Source organism: Lycorma delicatula, chromosome 6 (genome assembly GCF_047948215.1).
Source record: "Lycorma delicatula isolate Av1 chromosome 6, ASM4794821v1, whole genome shotgun sequence".
Lineage (NCBI taxonomy): Eukaryota > Metazoa > Arthropoda > Insecta > Hemiptera > Fulgoridae > Lycorma > Lycorma delicatula.
The window spans coordinates 115,862,148-115,881,540 of NC_134460.1; the positions used below are offsets into that span (position 1 = coordinate 115,862,148).

General features: G+C 27.1%; 1 protein-coding gene across 1 annotated transcript in view; it reads left to right on the forward strand.

The window, feature by feature from the left end:
- Window positions 1-204: 204 nt before the first annotated feature.
- Window positions 205-19,393, forward strand: part of LOC142326918 (globin CTT-Y-like) — an 82,167-nt gene continuing 62,978 nt past the window's right edge. Inside the window, exons 1-2 of the mRNA XM_075369649.1 lie at window positions 205-254; window positions 2,981-3,085. Of these exons, the coding sequence (XP_075225764.1) occupies window positions 205-254; window positions 2,981-3,085 (155 nt within the window). The remainder of the gene's footprint in view (window positions 255-2,980; window positions 3,086-19,393) is intronic.

The window sequence follows — 19,393 nt, forward strand, 5'->3', positions numbered from 1 at the left end:
AAGTAATCCTTAAAAACGTAAAACGATACAATAACAGCTGAATGATCTACGCTATACATAACAGAAACATTGACCAATTTGAAAATAAAAAAGGATATATATATATACATATATTATAAAATCGAATTTCAATGAGAAGTTGCATCAAAATTCTTCATAATGGCAATAAAATAACCTCATATTTTTCAAAATATCGCTGTAAAAATGTTGATTGTGTCAACGCAACATAATGCTCGATACAAAATATCTGTTCCGTAATGTAATAATACTCTATGGAGTTGGCAAAAACTGATTTTTACTTTTTTCATGCTTTAAATCGATTCTGTAAGGAAAGCAACACAATAAGACGAACTACTTCATCACCGGGCGAACGAAATAGCTAACGGAAGTTTTTATGAATGAATTCCTGGAATCTTTCCAGATAGTTTGTAGAAGTTGGTAAATTTCTGAAACGAAACCTCCGTTGTAAAATTCTGCAAACCAAATTATATTCATGTTAATACAAGACATTTTACTGTTCAAATGTTTTTGCAACATAAACAATAATTCGTCTTCTGCGTGTAAATGTAGTTAATATTACATTTTCATAAAGTTTATAGGAATTTCAATTTTTTTTTTATATTTGTTTACAAAGAAATGAATATCAGTAACACTGATGCTATTAACGTTACATGATTCTACATACGATATTATTAAGCTGATTATGTTAGAAAATATATTGCTACAAAACAAATATTCTGCCGGCCACCGTGTCGCAAGTGATAGCACCTTTTCCTTTCATCCGGTGGTCCTGGGTTCGAATCCCTCGGTCAGGCATGTAATTTCTACACGCTGAAAAATTGTCATTTCATCTAATCCTCGAAGGAATACCTAACGAGGCTCCCAGAGGCTAAAAAAAAAAAACGAATATGCTATCTTTTCCGATAGCAATTTGTATTTACCTGATAATTAAATTCATTCATATCATAGGAGTTTATTACTGGTATATTTTCATACTACCATAAAGAATGGTATATTGAATTTATGTATACAAACTATAATCATCCTCTACACAAAATAAAAGGATAGAATGATCTCCGGATGAAGATGTGGAATTTAACAATTTTTCAATATTCCATATATTTAAAAAGATCTGATGTGGGAACCGCATAGCTTCCTGGTACATAAACACATTAAAAAATTGAATTACATAAACATTTTTTTTTAAATGAAAAGTACGTAAAATTTTATTTCATTAATAATTCTGATATTTTTTCATATATATATATATTTTTTTTTTGTTTATTGTTATTATTGAATTATTATTTATGGTAATTTTTTTTACAATTATTAAGTTAATAATTATTAATAAATAAAAATATTTAAATTAAAAAATAAAAGACTGAAGTCTTTTAACTTCAAAAAAAAGAGAAGTCTGCTTTGACCGATGTGCCTTCCCCTTTAAGATCCAAATATTCATTAATTAAAATTTAATTGGACTATAATTCTGGAAACAATGAAAATAAGAACCATTTAAGATATATCGTTGAAAAGCTCTCAATGAGGGCTTATTACTGCAGTTAAGAAAAAGTCCAAAATTCAAATTGTTTTAGATTTTGTTTTTTTTTGGGCACTTTTGGTTCAGTCGATTGCAATCAAAAAGAAATGTGCACAACTAGATGTTACAAGAGTCCTAAATCCAAAATTTCAACATTCTACGGCTAATCGTTTTTGAGTTATGCAAGATATATACGTACGTACAGACGTCAAGCCGAAACTAGTTAAAATGGATTCAGGGATTGTCAAAATGGATATTTCCATTGAAATCTGGAAACCGAAATTTTTCGCGATCACAATAATTCCTTTTCTTTGCACAAGGAAGTAAAAAAAATGTATTTATTCACAGCATAATTATAAAAAAACAATGTATGTTTAAAAAATGTTTTATATCATGTTTAAAACATAAAAATCAACTTATCAACGTAATTATTGTCTTATATTAGCAAAAATAAAATAAAATTGGCCTTTAAATAAAAAAATCACGATTTATAATAAATAATATCGATTTCCTTTTATTTTACTTTTTTTAAATATAACAATTTATATTTTATGTACGATCATCATTTTTAACTCTTAATGCAGAATGCAAAGAAAAAATATATTATAATGAACTTCAACGTTTTAATGCTGTTGAACTTAGATTACTCATCAGAACATTTACCGTCAGATAAATTTCAATTGTTTTACATATTTCTTTCTTAAAAAAATAAATATTTTCTGATATAATAGTATGTCTTTATTTTATAAACAACACACAAACACAAACACACACACATCCTAAAACATTTATATTTTATATAAAACCTTAAATAATTTTAAAGAAAATTAAGCAAAAAAACTATTTCGAGTCCATCTAGACGTTTTACTTGACGAATCAGTCTGATTTTTTCTATTCTCCTCAAAATGAGCTACAGATTAATTGACAAGAAGAGTCATGGGTCTCAAAACTTGTGTCTCCTTAAAGAAATCCTAAAAATTTCTCATTTATTCCTTAACTGAGGAACTTTTAAAGGTTATTACATGAAAAAATCACTTTGAAGGTCTGTCGATGCTAGATGACACATCTATGAGCTATTCCGACCAGGATAAAAATATCAGCCCGATACGTCCAGAAAAAAGTCTGGACGGACTAGACATAGGTTTGAGCATGCATTTTGGGAAGGAAAAGAAAACCAAGAGAGTTGGTGGTAAGACGGGTTGTAAATGGAATAGGTTTTTCGCCGATTTTTTTAAATATATAAAATTACTTCGTAATATTAACGCTCCGGAGCGGCAAGGGGCACTACAATTTAATTATAAGTAATATTTATTGCTTATTATTTACATATATAAATATGTATATATATATATAGGTCTAGGTAAGCCTATGGTCTAGGTAATAAGATATATATTTAGCGAGAAGAAAAATATAAAAATAACTTTACTTTTTTTTCTGTTTTAGCTTATTTGAAACGCATCCAGATGTTCAACAAGTTTTCATGCCGTTTAGTGGAATTGAGCTAGAGGATTTGAAACATAGTAAACAGCTGAGAGCTCATGCTTTAAGGTACATAAATTTATCAATAATGTTATAATTTAATACATAAAGGCAGTAAAATTATTTATTGCTCAGATTTATTTACCAATAAAAAATTATTGTGATTATTTTTGTCTATAATGATTACAATATATATATATATATATATATATATCTTGTGTATCGATATAAAGGGTAAAAGGGTATAAAGGATAGAAATAAATTATTTGTACTTATAATTATATCTTACACATAGTTTAACAATAACGTATAAAGTTAATTACAGCTTTTATATTTTGAAAATGTCCTTTTTGTAATTTTGTTCACCGCTGTCGTTTAAAAACAGTTAATTTATGCCAACTCGCACTGGCACAATATTTCATGCGTATATTTTTTCGTTTAAATCTTAAAAATATTTTTAACTTACATTGATAATAAACAATTTTTTTCTAAATGAAAGCTGTCTTTGTTTATCGCAATCTACGTTTAATAACTTACATCATCCATCTTTTGTATTTTTATTAAATTCAGAAATTAAACCCATCTAACTTCTGCTAAATTGTGTTCCTCTATTTTTTACATTCACATAACATTTGTATTACTGATTTTTAATTTTAAAATAGAATTTGTCTACTAACAAAAAATTCATAGTATTCCGTATTGCTTTTAATTATCGTTTAATTTCCAACAAAGAGAATTTTCATGAGTGAATCTTAACATCCTTGTATCTTTTCATGAATGCGATCTCAAATTACTAATTTAACTCGACTGTTGCTTCTTGTACAATTTATAGTTACAAGTTGAAAAGTAACAGGAGCATCATTGTCTCATTCCTTTCTGAATTATAGCTTGTTCCTCTTCGTTTTCTATTTTTATTAAAACTATTTAATTCCTCTATTGATCATATATAACTATTCTTTCTATAGAAAAAAAATAAAATATAGATTTTTAGCATCTTCCTTTTGAAATTTAAAAGAGATTATTTTATTCCATATAATCAACTAATCTTCTTGACAGTTTTAATATGTCAACATGCAATTTAGCTTTATTCTTTTTAAGCCTCATCTTCAAATTTAACCCGAAAACTCTCAGATTCCTAATGTGAAAAACATCATTATTTATTTACACTAAGTAAAGGAACATGAACAAAAAATATCCCTATTATTATGCATAATGGTTTAAAACCATCAGTAAAATCGAGGGAGTGATAAAGAATTTTATAATTTTTAAAAAGTACAGAAAGAGTTTTACAACGATTGCGTACAGAAAATATTCCATATTAGATCAGAGAATACAAAAATGTAAGAAATTTTTGATTTTATCCTTCAATTATTGTTAAAATGCTTTTATTAAGATCATATCATAAAATTTTATTTAAAGGTAGACTGAATGAAAAACAATGAAGTAAAAAAAAAACTATGAAGATAAAAATAAAATTTAAATCACATAAAATATTCTCTGTACTTCTTAGCCAATGATAGCTAGGAAAAAGCATGACAGAAAATTACGCTCTGCAAAATTGTCACTCCTCGTGACACAATACAATAAATTGTGAGGAGTGTCACAATAAGCTATCTTTTTGAAATTCTCAATTGAGAATTTGAAACATCAAGGACTTATAGATAATTCATTTAATGCATCATTCTAGACAAGCATTAGACAACCAGTAAATCTACTTAAATTTTATTATTTTATTATTATTGATCATTTTTTATCAATTATCAAATCAAGAATAAATTTCTCAGTAGCACAAGTAAGAAAGAGTTTTCTAAAAGTTACGAATAGTAAAGAACGATATTTAAAGCATTTCAGAAGGGAAAGGGTAATATTTGTACTTTGATAAAAATTGCAGTGGAAGGATGACATAAAAATTGTATGTAAATTTATAAAAATAATACGTAACACCACTTCAAGAAAAATTTGGTATAAATATTCATAATTTTATTGGTTAAGTTTTTCTCCATGACGTTCGGTGATGCGGTTTATTTAAAACCTTTTATTATTTACACAGTTTATTAAACACTTTATTATAAAATTTGTTTCGGTTTGTCGCCAAAAAAGTTTATATTTCTGAAAAATTCACAAATTCCACCCGTCATAAACAAACATATACGAAAATATGTGATATCATTGTGAGATTTGTTATCAAATTTTATCCTTTTAAATATTTCATAATATCAGACATGTTTCTAATTTTAATCTAAAGACAGTTAAAATTTAAAAAAAATAGATAAACACACACACACACCGACCTCCGGCCTCCATGTGACGCCAGTGGTAGCGTCTCGGCTTTTCATCCGGAGGTCCCGGGTTCGAGTCCCAGTCAGGCAAGGCATTGTCACACATGCTATAAATCGTTCATATAAATCCTCTGTAGCAATACGTAACGGTGGTCTCAGAGGTTAGAACAGCACACACACACACAAATATATATATATATATATGTGTGTGTCTGTGTGTGTGTGTGTGTAAAGTAATTGTGTGCACATATGTGTTTGCGTAAAGTAATTATTGTAGAGTTTTCTAGAATTTGAGTGGTTTGTCATATTATTATATTTATTTCGTGCACGCACGCGCATGCGCATACACGCGCAAGCGCACGAGTGTAAGTGTACGAAATAAATATAATAATATGATAAACCACTCAAATTCTAGAAAATTCTGCAACAGTTACTTTCAAAGGCAACTACAATAACGAGCATTAAAGTTATTTTTTTCCATCCATACTTTTCTTTTAACAAAAATTTGTCAGAGATTATAAACATACATATTTTCTGTACATTCACAAAGTATGTACGTGTATGAATATGTGTGTATAAATATATATATAAACCACACACACACTCACCCTCTCACTCTCTCTCATATACACACACACACACAAATATATATATATATATATATGTGTGTGTGTGTAAGAAATAAACTACAGTAAAATATATTGTTATTTTTTTCTATCCAAACATTTTTTCGAATGAAATTTATCAGGGAAAACCGAGAAGTACACATTTCATTAAACCAGTGTGGCATGAGAGATACTTCTACTCTTATAACCAAATAATATAAAAATATTATTTTAACTGAAGAGTAGAATACAGGATCTACATAAAGTATACCGATGAAACAAATAGTAAGGTAGAGTATTTAGTTTTGTCTTGTGTATTGTAAGATTCTAAAAAACAGAAAAAGTTATTTCAATATAAATAATTTGAATAATTTTGTATATCTCTAGTGCATATCTTTCTAAACTCTGACAGTTGAATTGTCTCAAGGGATCGAGGCAATTTATTAATAAATAAATTCGAAAATTAAAAGTGAAAGAAAAGTTGAATGAATTACTACGTAAATCTTTTTTTTATTTCAATGCAGCATTTTAAGTAAACTGATGTTCTTTAATGTAATTGATAATTAGGATGTTGTAAGGAAGCCTACATTACTCAGTTGAAACTTGAAATATATTTGATATTTTACCCTTGCAGATGTATCAAACAATTTAATAACATAAGCCATTTAAACGAACATATTTTTTGGAAAACCGTTTATATTTTAATTAAAGAAATGATTAAAACATTTTAAATGATTTCTTGTAATTATCAAATATTCTTCATACAATTGCAAATAAATGCGTTTTAATAACTCAGTTAATAACTCATTTTTAAAAATATGTTATGTTTAATTGAATAATGTTTGTATATATTCTTTAGAAACTGTTTTCACTAAAATAATCCAACGAATTATTTTTAACCATTAAAGTAGCTATTTCTGAAATAAAAATATTGTTACTTAAAAAAAAAAATAGCTATCAAAAAAAAAAATATTTTGCTATAAAATAAATTTATAAATATTTTAAGATGAAATAATAAACATTTTTCTAAACAATAGATTCTGAGGAAAAATCAACGTTAATTAGTTTATGTACAAGCTGGATATGTGATTTTATATCTTTTTTTTTACCACTTGAGAGCAACCGGTAACCGCCTTGAAGACGTTACTTCGGTCGGTCCCAAGTGACGTGGCTGAAGACTAGCCCCCGCTTCGTGCAGCTTGAAGCTTATCTCCCGACGGGGTCCCTCTTTGATCATTAAGACATCACGACATCCCTCCCGGTTGCCATGGTGACTCTCCCCAAGAGGGCTACCCTTCCATTTCCTATCACTTAGTCTGGGTCCGGGTATGCACCCCACGCATACCCCCCTGAATCACGCGCTCACCTCACAAACCTAGAGGGTCCTCAATGCGTCATCAGAACGTCCTGATCCAGCCATCTGTTGGACCAGAACGCCCTCAGCAATGAGGCTGCCTTCCTGGCCCTGCACGTGTCCACGATTCACAAATATATGGAACTTCCGACCAATATATGGTGAGACGCCACAGTTTAAATTTCAGCAACGTCTAGACAATCACGTCAACCTTTAGCAATCAATCTGCTTGATAATAGCGGGGACGTCCGAAGATTGAAATGTGCTTGACTTAGGGGCTACTGAATGACAGTTTTGAGTTATTACCAAATCTAATGATGCGATTTTTGTTTATAGCTACAAGTTGTTGTCCATCGACACGTTATCGCTTAATTATTAGTTTGTTTTTACTTAGTATTTGTTTGTTTATTGGCTATTATTTTTTTATTATGTGTTTTTATAAACTATGAAGTGAAGGCAGATATATTCTTTTACTAATGAATTTCACTCGTATCTTGTGCTTATTATCAAACGATTTATTTATGGTTCCATTCAAGTAGCCGATTTTCAATATATAAGTTTTAGAACAAATAAAACAATTATAGACATAACGCAACAATTAATAAATATTACAATACTGGATAACACAAGATACATTTCGATACGTAATAGAAATACAACTGAAAACTATCGATTGTTGATCAAATATGTGGAAATAAATCAGATCTATGCAAAAGTAATGGTATAATGAATTTAAACAGCGGTGAAAAAATATGTTTAATGAATTCTAAAAATCTAATATCAAACATGCATAAATATTTTTATTTTTTTTATTTTTTTTTTTGAGATTATAAAACTCCATCACACAAGTTAATTTTATTTTTCGATGGTTAAAATTTAAATATGCGAGAATTGATATATGACATATAAATAATTATTAAAATTTTACCAATATGCATAAGTGAAAATCTTTTAAAGAATAATATAATTGAAAAAATGCAATAGGATTATAAATTAACACAACAATAAAAAAAGTAGATTTTATTAACCTAAATAAAATTATATAATCTAAATTAAAAAGGTATTTTAAAAATGAGATTGAATTTAAAAATCATATAACTATTTGTAATAAAATACAACTATTTTTTTTTATCAATAATTACTTTTAAATGAAGCTTATTCATTTTTAATTTTGCGTATTATATTAAAAATGTAAATTAAAAATAACAGCATTTTAAAAAAATTAGGGTTCAAATACAGAGATAGAAGAACAATTGCTAACATGTACAGGAACCAAACAGCAACAGTAATAATTGAAGAATATAAGAAAGAAGCCGTAATAAGAAAGGGAGTCCGACAAGGATGTTCCCTATCTCCGTTACTTTTTAATCTTTACATGGAACTAGCAGTTAATGATGTTAAAGAACAATTTAGATTCGGAGTAACAGTACAAGGTGAAAAGATGAAGATGCTACGATTTGCTGATGATATAGTAATTCTAGCCGAGAATAAAAAGAATTTAGAAGAAACAATGAACGGCATAGATGAAGTCCTACGCAAGAACTATCGCATGAAAATAAACAATAACAAAACAAAAGTAATGAAATGTAGTAGAAATAACAAAGATGGACCACTGAATGTGAAAATAGGAGGAGAAGAGATTATGGAGGTAGAAGAATTTTGTTATTTGGGAAGTAGAATTACTAAAGATGGACGAAGCAGGAGCGATATAAAATGCCGAATAGCACAAGCGAAACGAGCCTTCAGTCAGAAATATAATTTGTTTACATCAAAAATTAATTTAAATGCCAGGAAAAAATTATTGAAAGTGTATGTTTGGAGTGTCGCTTTATATGGAAGTGAAGCTTGGACAATCGGAGTATCTGAGAAGAAAAGATTAGAAGCTTTTGAAATGTGGTGCTATAGGAGAATGTTAAAAATCAGATAGGTGGATAAAGTGACAAATGAAGAGGTATTGCGGCAAATAGATGAAAAAAGAAGCATTTGGAAAATATAGTTAAATGAAGAGACAGACTTATAGGCTACATACTAAGGCATCCTGGAATAGTCGCTTTAATATTGGAAGGACAGGTAGAAGGGAAAAATTGTGTAGGCAGGCCACGTTTGGAATATGTAAAACAAATTGTTAGGGATGTAAGATGTAGAGGGTATACTGAAATGAAACGACTAGCACTAGATAGGGAATCTTGGAGAGATGGATCAAACCAGTCAAATGACTGAAGACAAAAAAAAAAAAATAAAAAATTTAATGTAGATGAAAAATCTATTAATCTATTCGCTGTTTTATAAACAGCTTTAAATTCAGTTTCTACGAGAAAATAAATTTGTTACGAATATTACTCCTGACTTGGAAATAAAAAAATTATTTCTTTCAAGCAAAACTTTCCTATTATTTTACAGTATTATTCTTTACTTATAGTATTTTATTGTTTTTTTTTCTCAAAACCGGAGCTTTTGTTTCTAAAGAGATATGAGTAATTAATTGGAAATAAAGGAATAAATAATTAGTTTTCTTCAATAATGGAAATTATTCCTTTTTATCGAAACGTGTAAAACTTCATAATACTTGATGATCCACTGATTAAGGTTCTGCAAATCATTATATTGGTTTAGAAGTAATCATTAATATGGTATTATTGTATTTTACAAAAAAAAGAGAAGAAATCAAGGAAGTTTTATTAGAAATAATTGATAGAGCTAATTTAACAGCTTAGAATTTATAAACTTTGAAAATCTAGACGATACGAGAACTTCAGAATTCAAAAGGAAATAAAACTCTAATTTATTCGTATTAACAATAAATGTAAAATAGCGGTTGATTAACTCCAATAATACCAATAATATATTTAAAAAAAGAAGGAATTTATGAAATGTTGAATACGTGGTAGAATTAAATTAAAACCGTACAAAAAATTAGCTATTGTTAAGAGATTTTGGGGTATGAATTTTCAATATTCATTAAATAAATAAAAAATTCGAAATTTTTAAACTAATTAAAATTATTTAAATAATTCCAAACATATGCCTCACTTTGTCACGTAATAATATTTTTTTTGAAAACCTATTTAACTTTTTGTCCATCAGTCCATCATATTATCAGAAATTCTTTTGGAACCACAATATTTCTATAATTTTCAATATTTTTTATATTCTTGTAAAAAAAAATCCTTTTCGGCACGCCGGAAGGTGGCGGTAAATTTCACCGGTGCTAAGTAGGGGATAAAAAATATTTCAACCTTAAAATTAATAAAATCTTCAAATTTACTCAATACGACAATAGTTGCATGTGAAAAAACTTTTCTTGTTTAGCATACGACAAGCCCATCTTCTTACAATTCCAGCAAGATTTTGGATATTCCTTACCGGAAGGGTTGGTCATATTAAAAATTGTTTCAGACAAAGGTTTTAGGTAATGTTTAGAAGACTAACAACCATTTTAAACCGATTCAATACTGCTCATATTAAGGGAGGTATAATGTTTTGGTCTTCCAAACCCCATTTTTTCCAACTTGTGGGCCAGTGGTTGGTGATAACAAAAGCCTTAACTGAAATAAGTTTTAGGTTCTTATCCAAAGAATAATAGGAACTTAAAAAATTCGATATTTGACTTAATAAGAAAGTTATATTGTTTTTAAAAAAAAACTATTCCCACCTCCATGGTCCGATTTTATCCATTAACGAACTAGACTGAGATTTTGGGTCGTTATATTTTATGTATCAATTTGAAAGTGAAATATATATATATATATATATATATATATATATATATATAAATAAATGTAAATATAAACGTTTGACATGATAGTGATTTTGGGATCTGAGGTTGTAAAACGCGAAGTTATGTCAAAATTATCCGGAAGTCGAATAATTACAATAGTTAGCTTTCTTGTGAAATCTACCAAAACATTAGAATAAAAAATTAATGAAATAAAATATTTTGTAATCTGGGGGTTTTACCCTCTTACAACCCCTTAAAATTGGATAATTCATTTGGTTTGAAAAATAGATATTTTAATGAAAATAAAAACAATAATTTATTTTTAAGTATTAAAAATAAATAATCATTTACACTTGCATTATTCATATTTATTTATATATATATATATATATATGTTTTATAACATAGGCAGTTTTAATATTATTACGTGCTATTAAATTAAATGTTTTATCCCTAATTTTTAAATAGATAATTTAATTTTTAAGTAGCAAATGTAATAATATGTTTTATTACTTTAAACCGGAATACTCGTAAATTCTATTTTGTAATATGTCATTAGATTATAAACAACAACAAATATATATATATATATATATATATGTGTGTGTGTGTGTGTGTGTGTAACTTTTACTTCAGGGTTACTATCTTTTTTTCTGTCAAGCCTCTGGAACTACCGTAGGGTATTACTTCAGATAAATGAGGATGATATGTATGAATGTAAATAAAGTGTAGTCTTGTACAGTCTCAGGTTGACCATTCCTGAGATGTGTGATTAATGGAATCCCATCCACCAAAGAACACTGGTTTCCACTATCTAGTATTCAAATCCGTAAAAAGGTTATTCTTGCCTTTGCTAAGATTTGAACCTTAGAACTCTCGACTTCGAAGTCAGCTGATTTACGATGACGAGTTAACCACTAGACCAACCCGGTGGGTTTAACAATTAAGTCTGCTACTCTTCAAGATCTCCGAAATCGAATTATTATAAAAGTGAATTCAATAACCAGGGACCAGTTATCAATGAAAATAATTTGAAACCGATTAAAATAATTAACTGTTATTTATAAATCTCGATTTTTACATCCTTGTACAAAGTAAAGGAAGTATTGTGATCGCGAAAAATTTCGGTTTTCAGATCTCAATGGAAATTTCCATTTGACCATCCCTGAATACATTTTGACTATTTTCGGTGGGACGTTAGTACGTACTTATATGCGTATGTATGTCGCATAACTCAAAAACAATTAGGCGTAGTTGAAAGTTTGAAAAGTTGAAATTTTGGATTTAGGACTGTGTAAAATTTAATTGTGCACCTCGCCTTTTGATTGCAATCGACTTGATCAAAAGTGTCCAAAAAAGGCACAAAATCCAAAACATTTGGATTTTGACGTTTTTTTTAACTGCAGTAGTAAGCCCTCATTGAGAGCTTTTCAACGATATATCATAAGGGGTATTTATTTTCATTGGTTCCAAAGTTATACCCAAATAACAATTTAATTTTTGAAATTTTTGGCTATTTCAAGGGGAAGGTATATTGGTTCAAATCAGCCTTCATTTCTTTTTTCTTTTTTTTTTGTTTAATCTAAAGTACATAAGACTTTATTTCACTAATACCTTCTAAATCTTCTTTTTTTTTTTTTTTTTTTTTTTTTTTAATTGTTATTATTGAATTATTATTTATTGTAAAACTTTTTTTCAATCAGAGGTTAATAATTATTAATAAATCAATACAATTAAATTAAAAAAAAGGGAAAAAGGATTTCAACGGTGATAAGGAGTGGATAAAAAAAATGTCCGCCTAACAGTTAAGAATACCTTCCAGTTTATTCAATACGACAATGGTTACATGTGAAAAAAAGTTTCACCTGTTTAGCATACGACAAGCCCCATCTTACAATTCCAGCAACATTTTAATCGTTCCTTGTCTTAAAGGTTGGTTATATCAAACATTGTTACAAACAAAAGTTTTAGGTAATGTTTAGAGGACTAACGACCACTTTATACTGATTCGATACTGTCCCTATTAAGGTAAGTATGATTTTATTGTCTTCAAAACCCCATTTTTTCACTCCCTGGGCCAATGATTGGTTGTATAAAAAAAATTTATTTAAATAAGTTTTAGACTCTTATCCAAAGAATAGTAAGAACTTTCGATATTCCTTAATTCGATATTTTCCTTAATCAAAAAGTTATAGCAATATTTGTTTTTTTTCAGAAAAGCCACTCCATGGTCCGATGTTTGCCGGTAACAAATTCGACCGACATTTTTGGTCGAGTTTTATTTAGGGTACAATTAGAAATTGATTGGTGCAAATTACGGCAGTTATCGTTTCCACAAGAAAGTGGAGTACACATATATATGTAGTAGAGCTTTCTTTCGAAATCCACCTAAAAAATGCTTTATTACTTTTTTATATGTTTATATATCTTTATAAATTTTAGATACATATTTTTAAATTAAAAATAGGCTCTAAAAGGATATTTAAACAATTTTTAAATATACATAAATTAAATTTCTTAAAGCTTCCTTTAATAATGAAACTTCTATAAAAAAATACAATTTTACTATAAAAAAATTTTATTATAGTAAAATTGTATTTTTACTAAAAAATAAAATAAATTTTATTCTATTTTCTTTGGCGATACGATTCATGATTTTAACCACAAATTATCTATATCACTTTAATCTGTAATAATGAAAACGTTTATTATTACCCGGCTAATTAAATATGAAGTTAAAACTCTTATTTATATAATAATCTTCAATAAATGAAGAAATACTGATATTATAAAATCGTTAGTTGACTTTATGAGTGGTTATGTTGTTTGAACATCAAAATCCAAAATAATCAGTTTGTTCAAAGGATTCATACAGATCTGTATGAATCCAAATTAATTTATTTCCAAATTAATCTGATGATCATCAGATTAATTTGGAAATAAATACAAATGTCTACCACATTTCAAGTGCAAATTTAGATAAACAGTGGTATTAGATTACTGTTTATCTATCACGTTAGTGGGAATTGGATGTTCGTTGTCTGTTTAGGATCAAATTAATATTTTATTTCATTTGTACTGACATAATATCCATACAATTTCATAGGACATAATAATATATTTTCAATGGATATTTATTTTCTAAAAATCGATTTCATATCAATATAATATTTTATAACTGTTTTATAATGAAAGCCAATTTTATAAATGACTCAAAATTGAATTTTTTTCAATACTTGATGTTTCCGGCAGATGCTAAAATATGGTAATATTTTTCTTCGATAGATAATATCTAACAAAGGAGACACATGATATGTAATAATTGTTTTACTTAAATTTTTAATTAGATTTAAAAAATAAAATACTGAAATACTGCTTTTATAAAATTTAATTTTAAAATAAGATGACTATTTCAATAGTTAAATAACAATATCCAGTTCAAATGAGGAAATATTAAATGAATAAAAACCAAAAACAAACAATAATAAGGAAAAATAAGTTAAAAAAAGTTATAAAAGAAAATGGTTATCAATAAGAAAGATATTTTGTAAAGAAGAAAAAATATTAAGAAACTTAAGAACTTCCAGGAGGTATAAAAGAAAAAGAAAAAGAACGCGTGGTCAGAAGAAAAAAATAAACAATTTAGTGAAAGAATACTGCAGGAAGTGAAAAGAAGAAATTTGAAAAGTTATTTGAAAAGACCCAAAGTGATAAAAATAATCAATAAAGTAAAATATAAAATAATAATAAAGTAGATAAGCAATTCTAATAAAATATTAAAAAATGTGAATTTCTACGTATTTTTGTAAAATAAGAATAACAACTAAATCAGTAAAATATAGATTTAAAAAAATTTATTTGAAAGTGAAAAAATCATAAAATAATCTAAAGAATTCTAATTCCCAACTCATTTTATTGAACAATCTAATATTAAGGTTTTATATACCTCTTATATAGGGTTGATAACATAAACATCTATCCTAAGAAAGGCCGAGATAAAGGAATGAATGTTCAACAAATAAAACTAATTTCCTGTAAGGAACGAGATACTATTTAACGCTCTTAGGATATAAAAAATTTAAAATAAGAGTTTCAATAAATTAAAGGCATGAAAAAGTTCATTACATATATATTCATTATCGTTTTTCAACAATGAATTTTTCAAAAATATAAATAAAATTACGTTTACCAGCTACGTAATTCGACTTATTTATTTTTTGGTTAATGAAATTACACAGAAGCATGTACGTGTAATGCTTCTTCATTTCACGTAATGGAAATTACACAGAAGCATGCTTTGAAACATATACGTGGACTATGTAAAATGGAATTCTGTAGCGTATGAAAAATGCCTGATCGAAATTCGAACGCGGAACCACCGGATGAAAGGCCAAGACGCCACCATTCCGCTTCGGAGACTGGCTATATATATTTAATTTTGGTTGTTAATAATCTAATTTTGGGAAACCTTTTTACCAGTTCCTTACCTACATAATTTTTCTGAAAAATTTTTCTCAATGATTGTAATTTTCTACGGATATTAAATATTTTAATTTTCGCTCAAACAAAACTGATGAATATTTTTTAAACAAATATTAATTAATATTTTTTATCTCGTTAGATAAAAACCGTCCATATATTTTTCCCAAAGCGTTTGCTTTGGGATTAAGTTAAGTAAAAGGAAAATAATCAAGATCCGTTTCAGTATTTTTGATTATCTTTGAAGAAAGTTTTTCAATATGTTTCAAGAAATTATTAGATTTTTCGTTTATATTTTAGTATTAAAGGTTTTGAATGATGAATTAAAAACATTTATCTTAGATAAATGTGAATAATTTATCTGTATCTATGATAATTTTTTTTGTCATTTTTTTCAATTTTACCCAGTAAACTTTCTTTTTCCTGTTTAGCCTCCGGTAACTACCGTTTAGATAATACTTCAGAGGATGAATGAGGATGATATGTATGAGTGTGAATGAAGTGTGTAGTCTTGTACATTCTCAGTTCGACCATACCTGAGATGCGTGGTTAATTGAAACCCAACCACCAAAGAACACCGGTATCCACGATCTAGTATTCAAGTCTGTGTAAAAATAGCTGGCTTTACTAGGACTTGAACGCTGGAACTCTGTTCTGTCAATCTATCCCTATCTTATTCTACATTCCTATGTCTCTTCTTCCATTCTGTTTCCACATTTCGACTGAGCTAACATCCTACTTAAATCTATTTAATGAATTTATCTTATCGCCTTTTTCTAGATAACCTCAGTATTTTCTTGAATTGCTTTAAAAATCCAATAGTTTCATTCTTCTTTTTTACTTTTTCAAAAATTTTATTTTATTTTTATGTAACAATTTTACATTTATATCACCCTTGATTTTATAATTCCTCATACAATTTCTAATTATGATATTTATCAAAAACATTCTCATTATCGTATGCAAATTTATTTCATTTATCTTTTTATAATATAAGCCACTGTACCATACGTTAATACTATATCATAAGTGCTACATTTTTAACTTACGAATTACAATACAATAATAATATTAATATATTATTATTATTAATATGACTAATATATTTAAGAAAACAGTTGAAAAACAAACAAAAAGTACACCAGCAATTCCTATTTATTTTTCCTCACATTATAGTAACATCATTTTTATTGTAAGTAATATTTGCTAATTTTTAATTCTAACAATAAACAATTTTTTGATATAGTAAATTTAATTAAATAATCATTTGTATGACCTTAGTGACAGAAACTACATATTACCTTTCGGCGAAAATTATGAAGAATTAAAAAATGGTAACGTAATGATTGTACAGACTGATTTCAAGAAAAATAAAATAAATTTTAAAACATATTCTACTGGTGAAAATAAAAATTGAAGTTAATACATAGGTTTGGAAACGCTTTTTTAATGAATATCGGCTGGCGAGAGATTTCGATCTAATTTTTGCGCCTTTGGTAAAATTAAACGAGACTTTATTTCTTGGAACCAAAATTAAGAGGTAAATTTAGTAGTTTTATATGAAATCTAAGCTGAGAAATAGATCGTAGAACTACATTTTTTTTTTTAGTTTTTGAGAACGTTTAATGAGTTTTCTTTAACATCTAATTAAAATCTGCCAGCTCTTGGTGTTTTATTTTAAATAAACTTCAAAATTCTTAATTTTTATTTAACTTTTATGAACTTTATTCATATCATTTTACTGAAAAACAAATTCTCTACAAGTATGTTTTTCGACTTTTTTTATTTAATTTTTCAGGTCATATACTATGTAAGAATATAAAATTTACAAACAACTTAATTTGGGTCCCAAGAATTACAATCTGGCTTAATTTTATGGAAGGCGCAGAAATCAGGGCGAAACATTTCGCCAGCTGACACGAATGAAGCGTTTCCACATCTCTACTTACATGAACCTTCTTTATTTTCACTAGTGGAATATCTTCTGAAAGCTCTTACATTCTTCTTAAATCCTCTATATAATATATATATATATATATATATATATATGACACTGGTTATATATATATATATATATATATATATATATATATATATATATATATATATATATATATATATATGTGTGGAGAAAAATTCCAAAAGATGAAAATTTAGCAGCTCTATTTAAAAAAAACCTTCCAAGATTTTTGTATTAAATCAAAACAAACCCAGTATTCTTTCATTTATTAAAAAAGAATCATATTCTGTCACAAACCAATAAAATTATACTTTCTTAAGTGTTAATCGGTAATTTATTAAAAATTAAATAAAAGTAAAATTTGAAAAGGCTACAACAGAAACTTACCCCCAGTGAATACAAAAACAGTTTACTGTTCATTTATCACGCTTAAATGTAAATGAATATGAATGTGTAAAAATGAGTATGCGTATGCACGTTTTATAATTATCAAGAGTTGTATATTTGTGCGTGCACCCGCATAAATATGCATGTCATCAGTTTTGATGGAGTTCTACGTATCATACTGTATTTTCAAGCAACAGATGATTATAAGGGTAGAAATTTGTAGAGTATCTCATATATTCAACGATAAGTTGGGATAAATAACAATTTATATTGTTTCATGTTAAATTCTATTCACCTCAAACCGATTTTAAGAGTTATCTAAACAAATATTGAATTGTACTACCTAATTTAAGAGAATAGAAAATGTGAAAATTCATTCAAACATAATCAAAATAATAATCAATTTGAATTACTAATTGGAAAACGACTTCTTTAAATACAATTATTCATAGAATATTAAGATGGCTGTCTAATTTAATTTAAATCCTATTCAACAATCTTTAAGATTAAATTATATTAAATGCTGAAAAAATTTCGGAAGTTATTTTCTTTTGAATAACTGCGTTACGGTGCACATTTGAATGGATTATACGTAAAAGCCTACAACTTTAATTTAAATAATTAACTTCGAAAATTTATGTTACATACTGCAATAACTTAAGCAAATAGTAATTTTAATCAGCAGAAAAGAGAAATGGTTTCATTAATTTTAATAATATATAAGTTGGTTACGGTACGCTTAATACGTTAAAAGTTTTACTACTTAAATTTTGAGGTAGCAATTACATTACTGATGTAACGTTGTTAATTTTTCATTTTCATGTTATTAAATATTTAGATTAAAAATATAACAAAATAATACTTACAGTCTGAAATTATTATAATTTCATTAAACTGATTAAATTTGTTTTGTTATAATTAGCCGAAAAGGTTAGGTTTTTAATCCCCTGGGCGTTTTGCGCTTCAAACCTCAAGAAATTTTTTCTTTAATCAACAATTTATTCAAGATAAAAAAGAGAAACTTTGAATTTCTAATTTACATTAAGATGTAACAAAATTAATTTGCGTACTTAAAATTCGTTTCAAGAATATAAAGTAAGAAAGAATTAGAGGTTTATTCAATTTCTAATTATAAAACTTTATTACTTTTCTTTTAATAAAATGTTTATGAGAAAGTGATTTCAAAACTCTGTAAGTATATAAATATACAGTTTTAATACGAATTCACTCAATCATATTCGAAAATAAAATACTATAATTACGTTTAAAATAAGTTAAATCTCATAAATTTACTTTAATATGCTATATTAATAAATATTTTATGAGTGACATTATTGCATACATGAAAAATTGAATAATTTCTAATTGATTTTTAATTTTGTAATTAATTATAACAAAGTTTTGATACAAGCTTGTAACGAGACTGAGAACGTAGTTTTATTTATAATGATGTAAAACCAAAAAGTATTTTGTGGTTGGACAGGATTCGTTGTACTGATTGGTACGTAATGAGAAACAAACGGATAATGAGAAACTAAATGACAATAACATTAAATTTACCTTAAGTTGAAAAAACAACAATAGTATAAATTTTT